The 19883-nt window shown below is 42.0% G+C and overlaps 1 protein-coding gene across 1 annotated transcript in view; it reads right to left on the reverse strand.

Annotated features, from left to right (window-relative positions):
• Positions 1 to 15451, reverse strand: part of ugp2b (UDP-glucose pyrophosphorylase 2b) — a 19439-nt gene extending 3988 nt beyond the window's left edge. The window contains exons 1-6 of the mRNA XM_079229662.1: positions 15319 to 15451; positions 14012 to 14119; positions 5713 to 5898; positions 3057 to 3190; positions 1182 to 1479; positions 93 to 290 (exon numbers count right to left, since the gene is read on the reverse strand). Of these exons, the coding sequence (XP_079085788.1) occupies positions 93 to 290; positions 1182 to 1479; positions 3057 to 3190; positions 5713 to 5898; positions 14012 to 14119; positions 15319 to 15417 (1023 nt within the window). The 5' untranslated portion in view covers positions 15418 to 15451. The remainder of the gene's footprint in view (positions 1 to 92; positions 291 to 1181; positions 1480 to 3056; positions 3191 to 5712; positions 5899 to 14011; positions 14120 to 15318) is intronic.
• Positions 15452 to 19883: the final 4432 nt, after the last annotated feature.

Raw genomic sequence — 19883 nt, forward strand, 5'->3', positions numbered from 1 at the left:
AAACTAGTCCTGACCATTAAAATATCTTTCTTCGACTAAATTAACACCGAATAAACCAAAATAACTCCGCCTCCCGTCGCGCCGTGACTCACCTTGGGGTTGACGATGATCTCCAGGTCCATGGCCTTCTGCTCCCGCAGCCGCTTGATGGCCGCCAGAGAGATCCACAGGTTGTTGGTGTTGAAGATCTTGAACTTTGAGACGGACTTGAATTCGTCCACGTGGGCTTTGGGCACCTGGGCGATCTCCAGCAGGCGCAGCTTCCCCTCGTACTGGATCAGCGTGCCGCCCTGCAAGGGAGAGGGAGGTGGATGAACTCCCAGGATGCAACAGAAATGCATGTTCTTTTTAGTAATTATTTCTAAACGGATTCCTTGCAGTATTAAAGATCGGTTGGGAGTGTTGGTCATTTTACACCCTGCTAACGCAAAGCAAACACCAATATTTATAGTTTTTTAATGAAAAAGCAGGTGGAAATCAATAAAAATACAATCCACAAATATATAATTATAACAGCGGCCTTTTAATACGGCTGAGAACAAGATCATTGATCACATGTGATCCATTTGACGGCTCACAGAACATCCTGTATATTGATGAATGACTAATGATTGTTGGTATAGGATTTCATAAAAGATCAGGATAAAAAATACTCACAACAAGTTGAATTTCTATAATAAATCATTAATTTCTGTATTCTATAATTGGATATTACTTAAATAGGCTGTCTTGCTTGCTCTGATGGTTCAGAAATAGAAGGAAAAAAAACAGGAATTTCTTTAAGTGGTTACCCTTTATTTATTCATAGGGACATTATGATTTATTTATTACTTAAGATCGGTCACTGAAAAGGATATTGGCTCAAGTCTCTCTGTGACGCGGTGCACATCCTTGGAGTGGCAACCAGACACACTGGCATCGCTTCCACCCGACAGAGAGTTTTAGTTTGATGATTATTGGGATATTATTGCGAATTTTTGGACAAGATAATCATGAAATAACAACATTTTAATCTGTATATTATCCCAGAGCAGTGTCAGAAACCTAGATACTTTACTGCGGTTTGTTTCGGTCGCATTGACGACTAAAAAAAAGACTGCGCCGAGCCGGTCACATGACCCAGACCGGCCACGCCCACGCGTGAGCGCTCCACGTCCGCTCGGACCTCGTCCTCCACGCACCTTGACGTCGGCGCGCGTCTTGTCCGTCACCTCCATGATGAACTCGCAGCGCTTGCCGTTGGGCTGGCTGACCAGGTGGTGCAGGATGTGCAGGTCCACGGTGGCGCCCAGGTTGTCGATGTTGGACACGAAGATGTACTCCTTGCCCTGCGCGATCAGCTGGTCCAGCAGGCCCGAGTTGTAGAAGCTGGCGTAGATGTCTCCGTGGCCCGGCGGGTACCAGCCCTCTGCGCTCTGCCCCGACATGCTCAGGGTGGTGGCCACCGGGAGGAGGGACTCCTTGTCCACGCGAGGGTACCTGCAGAGGAAGAGCCCACGACGCGCTGCTTTAGTTCACTTCCTGTGATTATTAGTTCATAAGCAAACATCCAGCATCATTGTTTATCGATCCCTGGATCGGAGCGCGGACATTTAAAACTAGAATCTCCTTTTGTTGGAAGACTGAACTGAGAATCTACTTACTTACTTCCTTACTTCCTTACCTACTCACTCACTCACCTACTTCCTTACTTACTCACTCACTCCGCATCATCTGACGTGAAGCCGGTAAACTGAGTCGCTAAGTCTTATTTTTCGCATCGCTGCAGGACTTCAAACGAAGCCTTCAAGGAGAAACGTTATTTTTTTACTCAAGAAGGCAGGTGAGGCCACAAGCCGAGGAGTCCGAGCCACCACCATCATCATCATCATCATCATCATCAGTGTGCATGAAAGAGATCAAAGGGTTCCTAAGAAGGATCCACGTCGGGTTGAGTTAGCGATCCGCGTCATTAGAGCATGGTGTCGAACTCGAGGCCCGCGGGCCGAGTCCACAAAAGCTCCAGACAAAGATGCTGCTGCTGTGAAAGCTAAAGACCAGACCACATACATGTGTGTGAGCAGGTGAGCCCCAGACCACATACATGTGTGTGAGCAGGTGAGCCCCAGACCACATGCATGTGTGTGAGCAGGTGAGCCCCAGACCACATACAGGTATGTGAGCAGGTGAGCCCCAGACCACATACATGTGTGTGAGCAGGTGAGCCCCAGACCACATACATGTGTGTGAGCAGGTGAGCCCCAGACCACATACAGGTATGTGAGATCTTGGGATCTTGCTGTTTTTTTTAAAACTATATATTTTAACCGGATGAAGGATTTGAATCATCGGTCGTCTGGATCTCAATTTATCCGAGTTTTGATTAGAAAATGACATATTGTGTGTTATAAAGTGACAGTACAAGAGGCTAATTATTTGGTTTCTTCTTCTTTTAATTAATTTCATCACACCTTTCCACAAACAAAAAAAACTCTATTTCTAGCTAATTAATTATTATAAGGAAACAGTTAGCGTTGCATTTAAAATACAACTTTTGAGATCTTTGCAGGAATTGATTGATTATTTATTCTGCTCGTCTCCTTGGTAGCCAGGGAGTTAAATTTGACAAAAATAAATAAGAATGTCGAATAGTTTCCCTCCTCATCCACTGGAGCACCAGACACTGAGATGTGATGAGCAGTGAATTTAATTGGCTTTTTATGAATTTCCCTCTCTGCCCTCCTGTGGGTCGACGTTCTCTCAGTCAAACCATTGAAGCTCCAGCGGCTCAAACTGCTTTGTGCGACACTTTGTGCGCTCTAAATAATGCAGCGGGAAACCGTGGAAACCCAGATCCACACGACATCATTAAAGATTCACGTCCGTCTCCGAACGTTACATCACACTTCCTGTCTGCAAACACAGCGGAGGATTGTCCGCTGGATATAAACCAGTTCACCATCGGAGTTCATCCAGTGCTTTTGGGTTCAACGCTGCCGACTCTGAGTTTAATACCAATAATAAAAAAAGGCCCTCAGCGTCCAGCTGTTGGCTGAAATGAACACGTGTCGGCTCACCTGCTCTGGTTGAAGGTGTGTATCTTGACCCGGTGGTGTGTGTACTTCTGCAGGATCTTCTTTGTGTCCTCATCCGTGTTGAAGGAGTTCATGAGCACCAGCGGCACGTCTGTGTCGTAGGTCTTGTTCAGGTGCTGTGGGGTCATGGATCAGTGGAGGGAGAAGTTGTGATTGGACTTTTGTTTGCATCCTTGTTTTCACTTTAATGTCCAGGATGGGAGTTGGCTTTATGTAAAGAACACCGACATGAAAGGTAAACGGTGCATGACTGTGTTTAACTGCCATACTTCAGGACGTTTAAGAGCTTTGTGGGCACACACACACACACACACACACACACACACACACACACACACACACACACACACACACACACACACACACACACACACACACACACACACAGTGTCTGGTATGTTGTCAGTGGGTGTGTGAGGGTGTGTGAGGGGTTTTATTCACACAATAACTATTTGATTTGGATTATGGGAAAAAACTGACATTGGATGTTATTTTTTCTTCTGCTGTAAGAAAAGAAAATGATGTCATAATGAATGCTTCTTTGGACTCAAAGCCCTGGAAGTCACTGCATTTTCCACAGCACTGTCCTGCAAATATTTCAGAATAAAAGCCTCATGTTGACAGATAAAGGCATTCTGTCCACGGAGAGAAACTACAGGGCTTTTATTTTGTTGAGTGTCAATAAATATTAAGTATAAACCTTTTTTCTAACTTTTTAATATTTTTTTCTCATCTTTAAATAAAAATAAAAATATTTTCCCTGAAGCTGCGACACCATAATATGTAGAAGTATAATAGAAGTGTTTGTGTCGCTCAGGTGAGAGCAGTAAAAATGTTCAGCAGCCAGGTGGCTCCTTCCCAGAAAGATCGTCCTCGTCTCCTGTGTGTGTGTGTGTGTGTGTGTGTGTGTGTGTGTGTGTGTGTGTGTGTGTGTGTGTGTGTGTGTGTGTGTGTGTGTGTGATGTGGGATCCATTTTCTCTCTTTTCTAAATAGGTCGATTCAGTCGGGAGGTAATCTGAGCAGACCTGAGCAGAAAATGGAGAGCAGAGACTCGGACACAGAGAGCAGTGTGCTGGGAGGAGAGAGAGACTCACACACACCCACACACCCACACACACATCATACACACACACATCATACATCATACACACCCACACGATTAAAACTCAATTACCCACCAGAGCTCTCTGTCAGATTCATGACAGATTTCTTCATAATGAGGCTGAAACTTGAATCTCACTTTAATCTCTTTAAGCTGCTTTAATATGTGATTTATTTCTTTATTTAACAAACTTAAACGAATCAAGAGGATTACTTGTATTGCTGAAGGACCCAGTGGGTTTCTGTTTTTAAAATGTCTCGATGTGTGATCGGGCACAAATAACCACAACACCCCCCTCCCTGTAAACACACACACACACACACACACAGACTCACACACACACACTCTGTCCTCCAGCACACACACACTCTGTCCTCCAGCACACACACACACTCCCTTCTCCGTGTTCCGGCCAATCCCACAGACCTGCTGCTCGCCAACAGATCCTCTTTCTCTACCTGCAGGTATCACACTGAACTCCTTTCAGGAGAACATTCAGCTCTTTTTCCAGAAACTGCAAGTCTCTCCGGCGCCTCAGAGACATAAATAATAGCAGCTTGAGCTCAGAGGATGATTCACACACTGCAGCATCACATATGCTGGTCATTCTGTCTATGAAAGGCAGTGGGGGTGTTATTTACTCAGTTATGTTTTACTCTTCTAGCTCGGGGCGATGAATTCAAAAGTCCTCAGACTATATTACATCAGACAATACATCACTTTCTGCTGCCCTGCCTCTCCCATCCTGATGTCACACACATGTGGCAACCGGCTGAAATAAAACCCGCCCGTCAGATCTGGGCGACGGCAAGAAAACGATTTGTAAAAAATAAGTCTGTCAGCTGAGGTCATGAGAGAAAAGATCAACTCAGACAGTGAGGAGTTCAGAGGAAAGCTTTTATCCAGAGTCACAGGACAGCAGAATATAAATAAAGTGTTTTAGGTGAGTCTGCCTGAGGGGGCGACTACTCTGGTTGTATAGAAGTCTTCATGTGTTAAAGTTGCATTCTCTCTACTGACCACCAGGGCCGACTCTTTTGGTTGTATAGAAGTATATGCTTCATGTGTTAAAGCTGCATTCTCTCTCCTGGCCACCAGGGGGCGACTCCTCTGGTTGTATAGAAGTATATGCTTCATGTGTTAAAGCTTAAATGCATAAAAGTAGGTTGGAACTCTTTATACCCCTTTTCCTACCAAAATTGGCGCATGTAATGGCGCATGCATCCATTTCTTTCTTCTTATTTGTTATGCAGGAAAACCCCATTCTGTTTTTTCCTTCTTATGTGTCACGTTCCACGTCATGTGACATGTAACATGTGACGAAAAAAGGGATCAAGGCGTTTCTAAAAGTTATATTTGCTCCCTTTTGTTCTGATTATTTGCCCAGCCCTGTTATTTGCACATTACATTAATGTCAATATTATCCCTAACGTCACGATAACCAGAGAAAACAACCTCCACAAAGTTCTGGATGAGCAGTGAGAATCTCTATTTCAGAGGGACTGAACATTATCCTCCTCTCCCAGGGCCCGTACCTCGATCTGCTGCACCGTGAGGTCCAGGAAGGTGTTCTCGTTGCGGACACTGATCAGGCTCTTGGGGCCCTTGCAGCCCATACTGGTTCCCAGTCCTCCGTTCAGCTTCACCACCACCAGCTTGTTCAGGCAGTCGGCCACGTTGTTGGGCAGACCTCTGCCAGCGATCTTATCGTACGGCTGGATCTGGAGGAGAGGGAGAGGATTCAATACACTTCCTGTTGTGGTACAGGGGTCATGCACATTCTGACCAGTGGTTTCCATGACTTTAAACCAAATGTCCATGACAAACATTTAGTGAAATCTGGGTGTAAACAGTAAAAAGTGAGTAAATGTAGTATTTAAACTAACAATGAGAATACAAAGCATACAGTAAACCTTAAATAACACAAATGAATGAGACAATAGTTTGATTAAAAGAATAAACATTTATATAGATGCCTGTATGTATGCCTGCTTATATTCTGAGTCTCTTTTAAAAGCAAATTCATTATTTCAAACTCAGCGTAAATGAACGTCATGAACACATGAATATAACACATTTACACGACTTTTACAAAACATTTGGGATTTTATTTTTTTCAAGGACTTTTTCCAGGCCTGGAAATAACCATTTTAAAATTCCATGACTTTTTTCCAGGTTTTCCATGACCGTAAGAACCCTGTTGTAATTTGATGTCCATATCCGTTCAATTTTTTATAGTTTTGGCAAAGAAATTAGAAGAAAAAGATCTGTGAAGACACGTTTTTGTGGCATGTTTTTACGGCAATGGTGCAGATAATTAATGTATGCGTGTGCGTGTCACATTACTGGGTCAATACTACAGCACACATCAGCGTATCTGCGTCGACCTTTCGGCCCTCACAGCAGGAAGGAGTGAAGGGATACGACGTGAAAGAGGATGTGTCCGACCGAAAACAACCGAGCTGTGAACGTTTGGGGAACACTGAGACGCTGCGCTTTGTTTGACCGCACAGGAATGTCGTCTTTGAATTAAAAGTGAAAACAGAAGATCACGCTGCCTCCCCGCTCACAGTCGTCGTGTTTCTCCTCAAGTTTCATTTCAACGCGATTGAATTTCATCCTTACTGGGATTTTTATTTTTTAAATCAAGTTAGCAGCTGCGAGCCATGTGGAGAACCATTCGGGGACAGGAAACGCTAACCAGATGTTCCAACATCTTTCTGTTAGGAAACCAGTGTTCCCGTCAGTGGTGAAGTCTGAGCACTTCATGCGTCAGTGATTATGAAACGTCCTTTTCTTAAAGGAACCAATGAGGGACAGCGGACCAGGCGGCGACCTCACGACCTCACGACTGAAGTCTATACTTCATGAGTTAAAGCTGCATTCTCTCTCCTGACCACCAGGGGGCGACTCCTCTGGTTGTATTGAAGTCTATGCTTTATGTGTTAAAGCTGCATTCTCTCTCCTGACCACCAGGGGGTGACTCCTCTGGTTGTATTGAAGTCTATGCTTTATGTGTTAAAGCTGCATTCTCTCTCCTGACCACCAGGGGGCGACTCCTCTGGTTGTATAGAAGTCTATGCTTCATGTGTTAAAGCTGCATTCTAATGGTTTTATGTGAAGCACTTTGAATCGCCTTGTTGTTGAAATGTGCCATACAAATAAACTGGCCTTGCCTTAAAATGACCAAAATGAACTGATGAATAATTGCTGTCATCTCTCTGAGTGGGTCAGCTGTGTAAAAACTGGCTTTATGGACTTAAAAGGCCACTGAATTATGAATGTGGTTGGGGGAGGACTTCGGTAAAGAATGTTTAGTTTGCTTTTCTTTCCTCCGCCTCGTTACTCTCTTCCTCTCGCTTCACACTCGCTCTCCTCTGTTTCTCGTCTCATTAACATCACCGTCATGTCAGATTCCACTTCATGCTCCATACTCGTCTGTCAGCTTTCCTCTACACAGCTGTAATCTCCTCTCTGCCTCCGTCTGTCTTTACACAACTCCCTCCTCTCTTTTTTTGGCACTTCATTCATCTTTTCCTGCATCTTTTAATCTTCCCCAACTCTCGTTCTCTCTCTAAAACATAAACGAGGCGGCTCAGATTGGGGAGTAAAGCGGTGACTCTTCCCTTGCTGCAGCCGGAGGAGAGACAGACGAGGCTTTGTGTTTGTGTTGTCCAGCGCCAGACGATCCACTGAGGGAGTACTGTCAATGTTCAGCGAGACAGAACCAAACATGGCCGACAAGCGGCCGGCGGCCACTTCGCTGCCACGAAACCGGTTTAATTTGGGGAGAATGTTTTGGACCACGAGTGTGTTTCACAACAGGAAGTGGTGGACATCCTATTGGGCAACACGTGCTTGGTTCAACTGGCACAGCTGAAGATTAGGAGAGTTGGGAATGACAGGTTTGGTCTCACCTTTAAATGTGCAGGCAAACAGTAATGATGTTTTAATTATTTTACACAGCATGTTTTTCACAGCCATGTACACTGAATGCAAGAAGAATAAACATATTATGTGGTTAATCAACTAAGAAATGAGTAATACGTTGTTGATAAATGGATTTTGCCAGACTCCTGGTCCAATCAGTCAATTGCCACTTTTTGGCAAATATTGGTTAATAACTGATGTATACAGCACTATTTAATAAGATAAGATACTGTAATCCTTTATTAGTGCCACAACGGAGATAAAAGGCAGTGAAGCAACAAAAGGCATCGTAATTTTTTTTAAGAAATAACAGTAGATAGACTGAGGACGTATGAAATATTAATATTGCACATAAATGAATTAATGCAATGTCAGTTTTTGGAGCGTCTGTTCAACTGGGATCAACGTTTGGTTGTTATTGTAATGATTTACTGACTATTAATAAAGCAATTAAACACAACTCGTAAAACCAGAAGGGCCCCGGGTTAGAAAGTGTCCTGAGATCAATCACAAAGTGTCCTGAGATCAATCACAAAGTGTCCTGAGATCAATCACAAAGTGTCCTGAGATCAATCACAAAGTGTCACGCAAGGATTCAATGAATGAGGGAGAAAAGACGCAATATTAGTCTGGCTATTTTCACCTCTTCAGACCTAAAATAATTCTCAAAATTAAACAATCTGAGAAGGAACGCATGCGTTTTAGTTCATTGCAAACGTCTATATTAATACATGTACTGTTGTACAGCTGCCTGCTAAAGCTCCAACACTTCAGAGTCTCATTATATCCTCCTGATATTAAAAGGTTCATCTTCAAAACCAAAAATAAAGAAGCAACACGAGCCTCTAGACACATGACGGCCTTCACGTGTGAACTTCAGTCACATGACAATAAAACGGTCAGATGTGGAGGAACGAGTTTTAATGAAGGCAACCGACTAATTGACTAATTAACGCACGCATGGCTGTTGTGGAATCCGTCTAAACAGCCTTCTCTCACGTCTTCTCATATTAACCCCTTAATGACTCAGCAGCAGCACTGTGTTGTATCTCGTGAGTCATATTCCATATCCGACGTCACAAGAAAACAAGAACGTACATCAGGGTGAACGCACTCTGCTTGTAAAGAAGAGAACAGACTCTTGTTGTACTCTTGCTGTCTCGTGTAACTTCTGTACATTTCGACGGCCTCGGGACGCTGTGTTCGGACCCTACAGTTTGCACTTATTTTATAAAACTCTCTGAAACCTTTCAGCCTTTGAAGTTGACACATAACACTGAGACTCAAGTGTCCAGGAAACTAGAAAATCAGCTTCTTCTTTTTTCTCTCAGCTCCTGCACAGCAGACTCAGAAGCCCTGATGACTCGGCACTTTGTGTGTGACCCGCAGCCCGTTCAAAAGGAAACTGCTGCGCGTCGTCTAGTTGGAGGGAATAAATAGTAAATGTACAGAGATCGACTGTAAAACAAGACACGGGGCCTTAGAGAATCGGTGTAAATTACTTTCCACGGCAGGAAACCTGGACGATATTGTGGTGCCACTGTTCAAAAGAGAGAGTAAATTAAAGATGGAAATAGTATTCAGGTGGAATCAGACGACACATTGTTCCAGCCTTTAAAAACATATTGTACTTTTACTTTGCATTGCTAAATGTTCTTTGCAGGGGTATTTTAAAAATACACCGATATCGTATTAGTTCATAAAACATGATAGATTATAAAGAATGATGCCAAGTCCCAAGTCATACACTTCCTGAACAAGTCACAAAGCTCTAGGGCTGCAGCAACGAATCGATAAAATCGATAAAAATCGATTAACAAAAGTGTTGGCAACGAATTTCATTATCGATTCGTTGTGTCGCGCGATTATTACGTCAGGCAATAAGTCGCGGAGAAAAAAAAAAGAAAAGCGGAGCAGAGCAACTGGCCGGCCAGCGTTTCTGAGATCAGAGTAAGACACGAGAATAGCTGAGGTTGTGATCTTCTCAAAAATAGAAGATCTTTGACAAGTCGAGTCTTGGCCAATCAGCGTCTTCATGTTCCTCAAACTTGTTTTTAATGGAAGCTAGTCAGCTTGCTATCACGTTAGCTAACGTGTTTGGGTTGTGTATTGTCGTTAAAGTTACGTTATGTTCCGTTACAGTTCAGTCTTGCTTGTAAAAAAACGTGACGTGATGAAACATGCCGTCACCCCCCGGTCTGGTTCAGTTCACGCTGTCACTCGTTAACGTTAAATCGACTCACCGGCGGATCTGGCTGCAGGTTTTTGTTTTTTTTACCTCAAAGTAGAATGAAGCAAATCACGTCGTTGGGCTTAGCCAACAACGTGACGTCGTGGTCATAAGAGACCCAGAATGAACGAGTTTAAGGAAGAGGACGCTCTATATGGAGCAGTACAGCTTCCCTCTGTCCAGTATTTCATACATATTGATAAAGCAGGGTATGTAAATGCAGCCTCTGGAGGGATCAATTACAGTAACAATGGCTCACATTTGGCAGATGTAAAGCATACATGTGTATGTTTTTAGTGTTAGTCCGTTTTGTTGTTTTAATTAACAGCTCAGGGATGTTCAAGGAGCAACCTGTTTGTGCACTTTCTGAAGATGTTTTGCACTGTCACTTCTGTTTTTGAATAAAGGGTTGGAAATGAACGCTTTTTTGATAAAAAGATTTTTTTATCCGATTCATCGAAAAAATAATCAACCGATTATTAAAATAATCGTTAGTTGCAGCCCTACAAAGCTCCCTTTACTGAATGTCATGACATCCGTGTCGCCGTCTGTCATTTTCGAGCCGCACTTTTTGCATACTGCCCTTTGTTTTTGCTGACCACAGAGGAGTCACTACGTTGGTTCTTCACTGTTCTCTTCGCGGTTCACACCAAGCCGATTGGAGGGAAATCGAGTGTCAGGTTGCTGGGAACGAATAGCCTTAACGTTAGTCGGTATTAAAGTGAAACATGGCACACTTTTAAATATACTTTTGGGGAGGTGAAGTCGAGGTGAGGTCATGGGTCCTTGGTGTTAAAGTCCAAGTCATCACATTTGTGACTTGAGTAAACACTTCTTCCACCACTACTAAGAACAATGTGTGTTCCCTACTGGATGACGTAGAGGTGTGATCGTAAAGATAAGCCTCACCTGCTCCTCCACCTTTACAGATGATATCTCTAAGCTCCTACTGAAACCAGTTCAACACTGGACTCCACACATTCATATCTGTATCTCGCTTTATTTATTCATACTCCTCCTCCCACTGTGTTGACAGAGTGCAGACGTACTCGTATGACTCTCGTTACATCCTGGTGACCTCTAGTTCACCTCGTCTCCCTGCTGAATAGAAGATGAGAGCATCGAGGATGACGAGCAGAGGGTTTGTAGTGGAAACGGCTTCTCTAGATGTTTGATACTGAATAACCAATTCAAAACCAATCCCCCTGTTTTATGGAAAAAAAAGCCCAAAACTGCTGTATTCGGATGTATTGAACACCATAAGTAATATACAAGTGAAATATATGGTTTTGTACATGAAACAATTCAAATGTCACAAATGTGCGCAAATGCAAATGTTGGAGTCCTCGCCTGAATGTTCTCTGTTCTAAACCCTCTCTAACTTTGTTCTGCTTCACTTTATCAAAGTCAACCTTTGCAGAGAGAATGTTCACATATTGAGCTATGATTTGGGTTAGAGAATGTTCACATATTGAGTTATGATTTGGGTTAGAGAATGTTCACATATTGAGTTATGATTTGGGTTAGAGAATGTTCACATATTGAGCTATGATTTGGGTTAGAGAATGTTCACATATCGAGTTATGATTTGGGTTAGAGAATGTTCACATATTGAGCTATGATTTAGGTTAGAGAATGTTCACATATTGAGCTATGATTTGGGTTAGAGAATGTTCACATATTGAGCTATGATTTGGGTTAGAGAATGTTCACAGAGTTATGATTTGGGTTAGAGAATGTTCACATATTGAGCTATGATTTAGGTTAGAGAATGTTCACATATTGAGCTATGATTTGGGTTAGAGAATGTTCACATATTGAGCTATGATTTGGGTTAGAGAATGTTCACATATTGAGCTATAATTTGGGTTAGAGTTGGACCTTACAGCTGCATCATTTCAAAGAAATAATCATCCTGAAAGTGATTTTTTTCTAGGCGGACCTGAAACCTTTTCATTTTTTTCTGTGTGTCATCTTCATTTATCCTTAACCAGTAACATATAGACTGATATTTACACATCTGTTTCAAATAGCCCTGGTGGTTGCAGAGATACACCCTTATTAGTTTGGGTATGACATTTTCGAGCAGAGGCCGAAAAATAAGTTGGTTTCCAAAGTGATTTGAAGTGTTTCTTCAACTTCACATTAACAAAAACAAAGTGACACAATCCCTGTTCTTGTTGTCAGCTTGTGACCGGTTTGTTCAACTCGAGGCGACGAATACTTTACAAAGTAATGAAACGAGTTTCTCTCTAATGATTACTGTTCTACAACGATCGTGTCAAAAGCTCTTGCTCCTTGAAAAATGGACCTTTTAACCCGAGCTCATTGTCCCCGTGAACAATCTCTCTCGGCTGAACTCCTTTCTCCTCATTGGGTTAAATATTAACGAAGCTGAAACGGCAGCTTATTCTAACGTGACGCTCGAGGCACCGAGGCCCCTGAGCCCCTCGGAGCGTGTCATTTCATCATTGCCGTTCAATGGCGGTGACGCCGTCGTGAGGGGTTTGAGTCCCACTGGAGCAGCGGGACTCAAACCCCTCACGACGGCGTCACCGCACATTGAACAGTGTGTTTGTGACTTGTTAATACTTTGTCCGCCCCGGCAGGATTGCACACGGCAGCGGGACGGAACAAATGAGACACACGGGACGCGTTGTTCCCTCCGGGGCGCAACCCAGCTGACGAGGAAGCGCTGCGACAGGCGTGCAAAATAAATAAATCAAATAAACAATATGCCGTGCAATAAAAATATGTATTCTGTCTGTAGGTATAATATTTTTAGTTATATTTTAGCTGTTGTGGATTTGTTTGAACCTTTTTTATTTAGTTAATATTCTTTATTGTGTGCTACTTATTTATAATACTTATTCGATTTATTTTAATATGTCTCTTGTTTGGACTTTGTACGCTGCTGTAATCTGGTAAATTTCCCCTGTGCGGGACTAATAAAGGATTATCTCATTTTATCTTATCTTAAGAGAAAAGAAAGGTTGGCCCACTCGCAGCGTTGGTGCAAAAAAAAAAATACTTAAATATGATTAGATTAAAATTCTCTACATCTTCCACAGTTGCTGGTCATTAAACTGTCCCTGTAAAACTAAGGTTTGTTGCGTGTTAAAGGTCACAAGTGACTCACTTTTCTACTTAGATTCTGAAAATGAATTTCACACGAACCGACAAAACCAGATGAATGATTGACTCGTTTGTTTGAGTCAACTTATCGCCCAGAAACAAGTCGAGAATACAACATGAGCATGATGAGAAGAAGTGGAAAGCAAGGAACAAACAGTGACTCTCACAATTCAGGACACGAGATTTTGAGACACAAAAGGAAACTGCTCCTCATCTCCTGCTCACATTAGATGTGGCATCCCCCAGGGTTCAATTTAAGGCCCCTTTTTATTCTCAATATATTTGCCTCCCCTTGGATGGGATATCTGTGAAAATGGGACGATCCCTTAGATTCCTTGTTTGTGTTTGATAATCGATTCATCATGAAAGTAATTCTTCAGGCAAAAATGTCAGAAAGATTACTGACAAAACAAGACATTTAAAAGACATCATTCCCTATTTTCTGACGTTTTACAGGTAAAAAGTTATGTTTTATAGGGATATATACACGTCTTCTCTCTCCCCATAAACAAAACAAAACCTTGGTGAACCGGACTTACCGAGTCCTCTGGAGGTCGTTGGATCTTGATCCACTCTAGCGACGGGCCCTTCACCTGCAGAAATCTGTGGAAAAGATTCGTGAAGCCCTCAAAGTCTTTCCTGGACACCTGCAAACCACAAGGACTTTATTTAAACCTTTATTCATCTCAGTCACGAGTAAAATACTTTCTATGAATTAGGATACATTAATTACATTTTTACTATAGTGTGTATATATAACAAGTTAATTACACACACACATATATATACATATATATATATATATATATATATATATATATATATATATATATATATATATATATATATATATATATATATATATATATATACATACATACATACATACATACATACATACATACATACATACATACATACATACATACATACATACATACATACATACATACATACATACATACATACATACATACATACATACATACATACATACATACATACATACATACATACATACATACATACATACATACATATATATATATATATATATACATACATACATACATACATACATACATACATACATACATACATACATACATACATACATACATACATACATACATACATACATACATACATATATATATATATATATATATATATATATATATATATATATATATATATATATATATATATATATATACACACACTTCTTTTTGTATGCTTACACCTTTTTTTTTTAATAGATTTTTAATGTGTATTAAGGCAGAACAATCCATTACCAGAGGGTAGGGAAAGTGAATAACTCTGGTATCTATATACATTGGAAATCTGACCAGTTGTTCAACCAGTGTGTCACTGAGAGTGTGTACCTTACAGCTGTGTGTGTGTGTGTGTGTGTGTGTGTGTGTGTGTGTGTGTGTGTGTGTGTGTGCATTTATGTGTACGTGTGTGCGTGTTTGTACATTTGTGTACATTAGTGTATGTACATGTGTGTGTGCGTTTGTACGTGTGTGTGTTTGTACGTGTGTGTGTTTGTGTGTGTGTGTGTGTGTGTGCGCGCGCAACACATCGCGATGCGGGCCGACAGAACAGATGTTTGCAATCTCGTGACGCGTGCTTCACGTATGTGCGTGCGTCTGTCTGCCATTGGCACGGCGCTACAGTATGTGTCACTTTTGTGTTCTTCCAGCGTTTGTGTGTGACCCAACCACCCCTCTAAATCACAACCAGATGGCTGGGAGAGGGAGAGAGAGAGAGAGGGAGAGGGAGAGTGAGAGAGAGGGAGAGGGAGAGGGAGAGTGAGAGTGAGAGAGAGGGAGAGCTGCTGCACCTCTTGCTCGGAGCCCTCGGCGGTGTCCAGCAGTTTCTCCAGCTCCGTGTGCATGGAGCTCTCCAGCTGCTGCCGCATCATTTCCTGGAACTGAGCCATCCCTCCGGTGGCCACGCCTTTACTCAGACCTGAACGGGCGAGAGAACGGGCGAGAGATGGGTGGAAGTTGAAAGACAGGACGTACAGTATACGCAGCTGGGAGCGTATTCTGACACATCGTTCTTTACTCAAACAAGCTGGCAAGAGGAAAAGGGAGCGCTTTTTAGTCGATTTGATTGCGTCACAGAAACAGGAAAAACCCCAAAACTATATTTGGTACAGACAAGTAGAGCTGCCATTTCTCGTTTTCTTTCATGCTTTATGACATATTTCCAAGAAACGTATGAGTAAATCTCTGGTAAACACAATGTTTAAAGTGGTGGGGAAACTCCGTTTTTTTACTAATCACATGAAGGTTACGTAATAGTGTCTTTAGTGGAGGACAGCCCTGTGTAATAGTCCAGAAAACTGAATCCAGAGCTGCAAAGATCAATCAGATTAATCAATGAAGTCATTTCTGTAATGGCGCTGACTGCGTCGTCAATTAGTTGACTAAGCAGTTGTTTTGGTCATCTGAGGTTTCTTCAGTCTCTCTGGTAAACGCAACACTCAAAGTGGTGCTTTTGTGTGCTTCTTCGTGGGAGAACTCTGTAACCAATCACATGAATGTTACTCAACTCAGCCCGAAGAAAGAGTCAAGGAATGTTCAAGCAAAAAAGGCAAAACGCTTGAGGTTTCCAGGCTCTTAAAATGTGAGAGTTTGCTGCTTTTCTTGTTCTTGCATCATTGCAAAATCTAATATTTGGGGTTTTTCGGTCGGTTGGTTAAACTAAACAAGACAATGGATGAGCAGACACAGTTTCTGTGTCACTTGTTCTCGTAATCTTGCCATCATCATTTATTACTCGTTATCGGAAGCAACGACGCCTTCGAGGACGTCGGGGCTTTTGCGAAACGCAATAAATATATTGCACGTATCAAGGTTCAAATCTGCAGAAACCAGGAAAAATGAAACGCAGAGCAGATGTTTGGGTGTGCATCTCAGTCTAGGAGGAGTTTGTGGAGTAAACCCTCTCACACTAAATATATGTTTTTTTCGCCATTTAACAATCTCAAATATTAATATTTAGCCTAAAAAAAAATAAAGTATCAAAATGAAATCAGGCCAAAGACAAACCCTCAACAGCTCCCTAGTTCCCGTCAATGTTACACATGTTACCGTCATCATGCATGCACACAACAACAGATGTGGTTTTGAATGCCAAAAGAAAGTAATAATAATAATAATAATAATAATAATAATAATAATAATACGGTTACGGCATATAGGTTTAGGTTATAGACCATTTATGTCCGATACCGTTAGACGCCTCACTCTGCCTTTCAGCGTTCCTCTCTTTAGCTACAAGGGTAGCACAGTGACATCATCGGGGTAGCACAGTGACATCATCGGGGTAGCACAGGGACATCATCGGGGTAGCACAGGGACATCATCGGGGTAGCACAGGGACATCATCGGGGTAGCACAGTGACATCATCGGGGTAGCACAGGGACATCATCGGGGTAGCACAGGGACATCATCGGGGTAGCACAGGGACATCATCGGGGTAACTTTACTACAGACTACATTACTGCGTCCGGCACACTCTCCAAAAACAGGAAACTAACCTGAACCAACAAGACGAGATAAACCCCCAATGGACCGACAACAATGGCCGAAGGAAATAAAAACAGGATCCAAGCTTTCTGGGTACTTCTCACTTTTTATCATCAAGGGCAGAAGGAAACCAGGTGACTGACAGCGCTATATATCCAATAATCTACTGCTTTAAGCATTTATTACACTCGTAAATTGCTCGGTTCTCTTCTAAACACCTAAAAGCGATTAGTGGACCGGTTTCAGAATTCATTAAATAATCTGCACGCCCAAAATCAGCCGTCGTTGGCACAGTGAGGGTTTTTCTTAGCGTGTATTTATGGCAGCAACGCTTAATTACTGGCAGGCCGGCTGCTTATTTGACCGCACGGACGGGGCATTTAACAGGAAAGCTGAAGCATTACCTATAAAAAACTAGAAGTGGTGAAATAAAACCAGGGAATACAACACTGGAGAATTTTGACCTGTTAACTTGTTAAATTCCAGCATGGTGGTGTGTTTACTACCCATCTTCACTGCAGGGAAAGTGATCATGTGATCACCATATCAGAGCTACCCAAACATAAATAAAAGTAAGTCTGTGTCATTTTCAGTCCGCACATAAGATAAGATTTGAGACCAATGTGCATTTTTTGAACAGGCCAAGTTTAATATCACCAGGATTTGTATTAACTAAAATTACTTGAGAAATTTTAACCCTATGTTAGATTATTTTATATTTAAAAAAATATATTTAGTGAGCAAAAACACATTTATGTAATAAAAGCACAGGTATTGCCCCTTTATAATTAAATGTGTAATCACGTGCACATAAAGGTGAAGAACACTTACCTTCTACATAAAGTGCCATGTTTACAGCTGCCAGCTTGCCAATACATGCAGTTAAATAATACAAATGAATCCTCCAAAACAACAAAAATAGAGCTTCAAGTTAAATATCCCAGAAGTGTCATTGAATATAAAGGAATAATACACAAAAAAAGTTTCCTTGGGATGTCCTGAAAGCAGATGTTCATGTATTCAGGTGTGCTTTTAAAGTCCATTCACAAATGAAGACGGATTAAACCCCGCAATCCCGTTTAATGTCATCTCCCAGGTCCCGTGAACATGGATCTGGTCAAGGAGGATCTGGTCAAGGAGGATCCTTTATCGCGTGCCTCTCAGTTTTTCCAGCCCCATTTTTTTATGTATTTTTTACCGTCGACACGTCACAGTTCCGGTCTTCTCTTGGCCCCGCCCCCTTCTTCTATACGTTTTATTTCCCTTTTTCCAGCTCCATTTGTATTTAAAGAAAAATGGTGCTGCCATCAAATCGCCAATTATTAACCGGAGAAACGCACACTATTGACCCCGGGTCCGCGTGACCTGCGTGACGGGGAACTTCACGAGCTACGCGGAAATGAATGAATGATGGACGGTGTGTGTGTGTGTGTGTGTGTGTCAGGAAAAGCAATGAACGCCCCTTCAAGCGGGTGCTCCCTTCATATACAACCGCTAAACCATAAAGAAAACGGAATTATACGGTGGGGCCCTGAACGCCGCACGGAGGTTAAACGACACCGTTTTCGGAGGACGACCGTTGACGTAAAAAATACACCAACCGTCGACGTTTAAAAAAAATGAGACGACCATTGACGTGACGGTCACGAGCTCCACTCGCTTTGGGGAAAACCGGGATAACGTGAGGAGGCAGAGAGGCGGAACGTCGTTATGTGAAGAGCCATGTTCTTACTGTGTGACTTGGAGGAGGCTGGCGGAAGAAAAGGCGATGGGGGTCGGCCTGGTCCTGCGGGTCTGAGCCCAACCACCGCAGCTATCCCGCAGAGGAGAGACACGCACACACAGCCAAATATATATATATATTTAATAGGTTTTCAGCTTAAAACCCACTAGCTTCCGTTTCCCGTCGACAGCTTTGTATTTATTTTTTAAACAAACTGATAAATAAAGTTAAAAAACAGCTGAAGGAAAAAAAAGGGCATTAGTTTGAAGCGATTTTAGACATCGATGCAGGAAGACGGCAGCCAATGAAAAGGCTGTTCTCCCGTGACGCAGAATGTTGACAACCAATAGAGTTCTGCAACGTGCGATAGCTTTCTGACACTTCCGGGATAAAGAATGCAAATTTAAGTGTCGTAAAATACCCCAAGAAAACCCCAATATTTGCTTCTAACCTTTGTATTTGTATAAGAGCTTTAATAGTACCCGTTAATCTTTTGAAGTATCACACTGATAGGGCATTCAACATCCCACCAGATTTACCCCATTAATGTTGGAATACTGGATGTTTTTGGTAGATTAGTCCTTTTTAAATGATCAAGCCCTATTTTAGTGACTTTACTCTATTATATAATAATTCCTGACACTGCTGGGAGGGGAAAAGAGAAACTAGGACATACTGCCCCTGCCTGGTGAAACTGTCTCACTGCTTGTACTTTAGCTTCTGATATACACTTTAATTACGCATATCAACCATCTGCAAATACAAATAATACTGTCAGTCAGATATAATTCCACAACATTGGTTTAAGTTAATTTGTTTCCCTGAATGTCTGACATATTTAAGAATCCCTGCGAGAAATGACACTACTTCTCATTATCATGTGTCACAAGCATCTACCTCAATTTAACTTTATTTGTTATACCCACCGGACAAACAGTGTACTGGTGCAGAAACAATTCCCGGTACAAACATTAAGAAAACCTGTATGTGTGTATGTCCATCCAAAGGTTAGCGAAGGACTGAAGCTTTTATTTTTTAGAAGCTTCTGGCATATCTGTCATGTTTAACATGTACTGTCCCTGAGAAATAACCCAAATAAATAAATAAAAGTGAGGTCCATTTCAGCCCACTGATACAGGACAACA

This window comes from Taurulus bubalis (assembly GCF_910589615.1).
Source record: "Taurulus bubalis genome assembly, chromosome: 14".
Classification (NCBI taxonomy): domain Eukaryota; kingdom Metazoa; phylum Chordata; class Actinopteri; order Perciformes; family Cottidae; genus Taurulus; species Taurulus bubalis.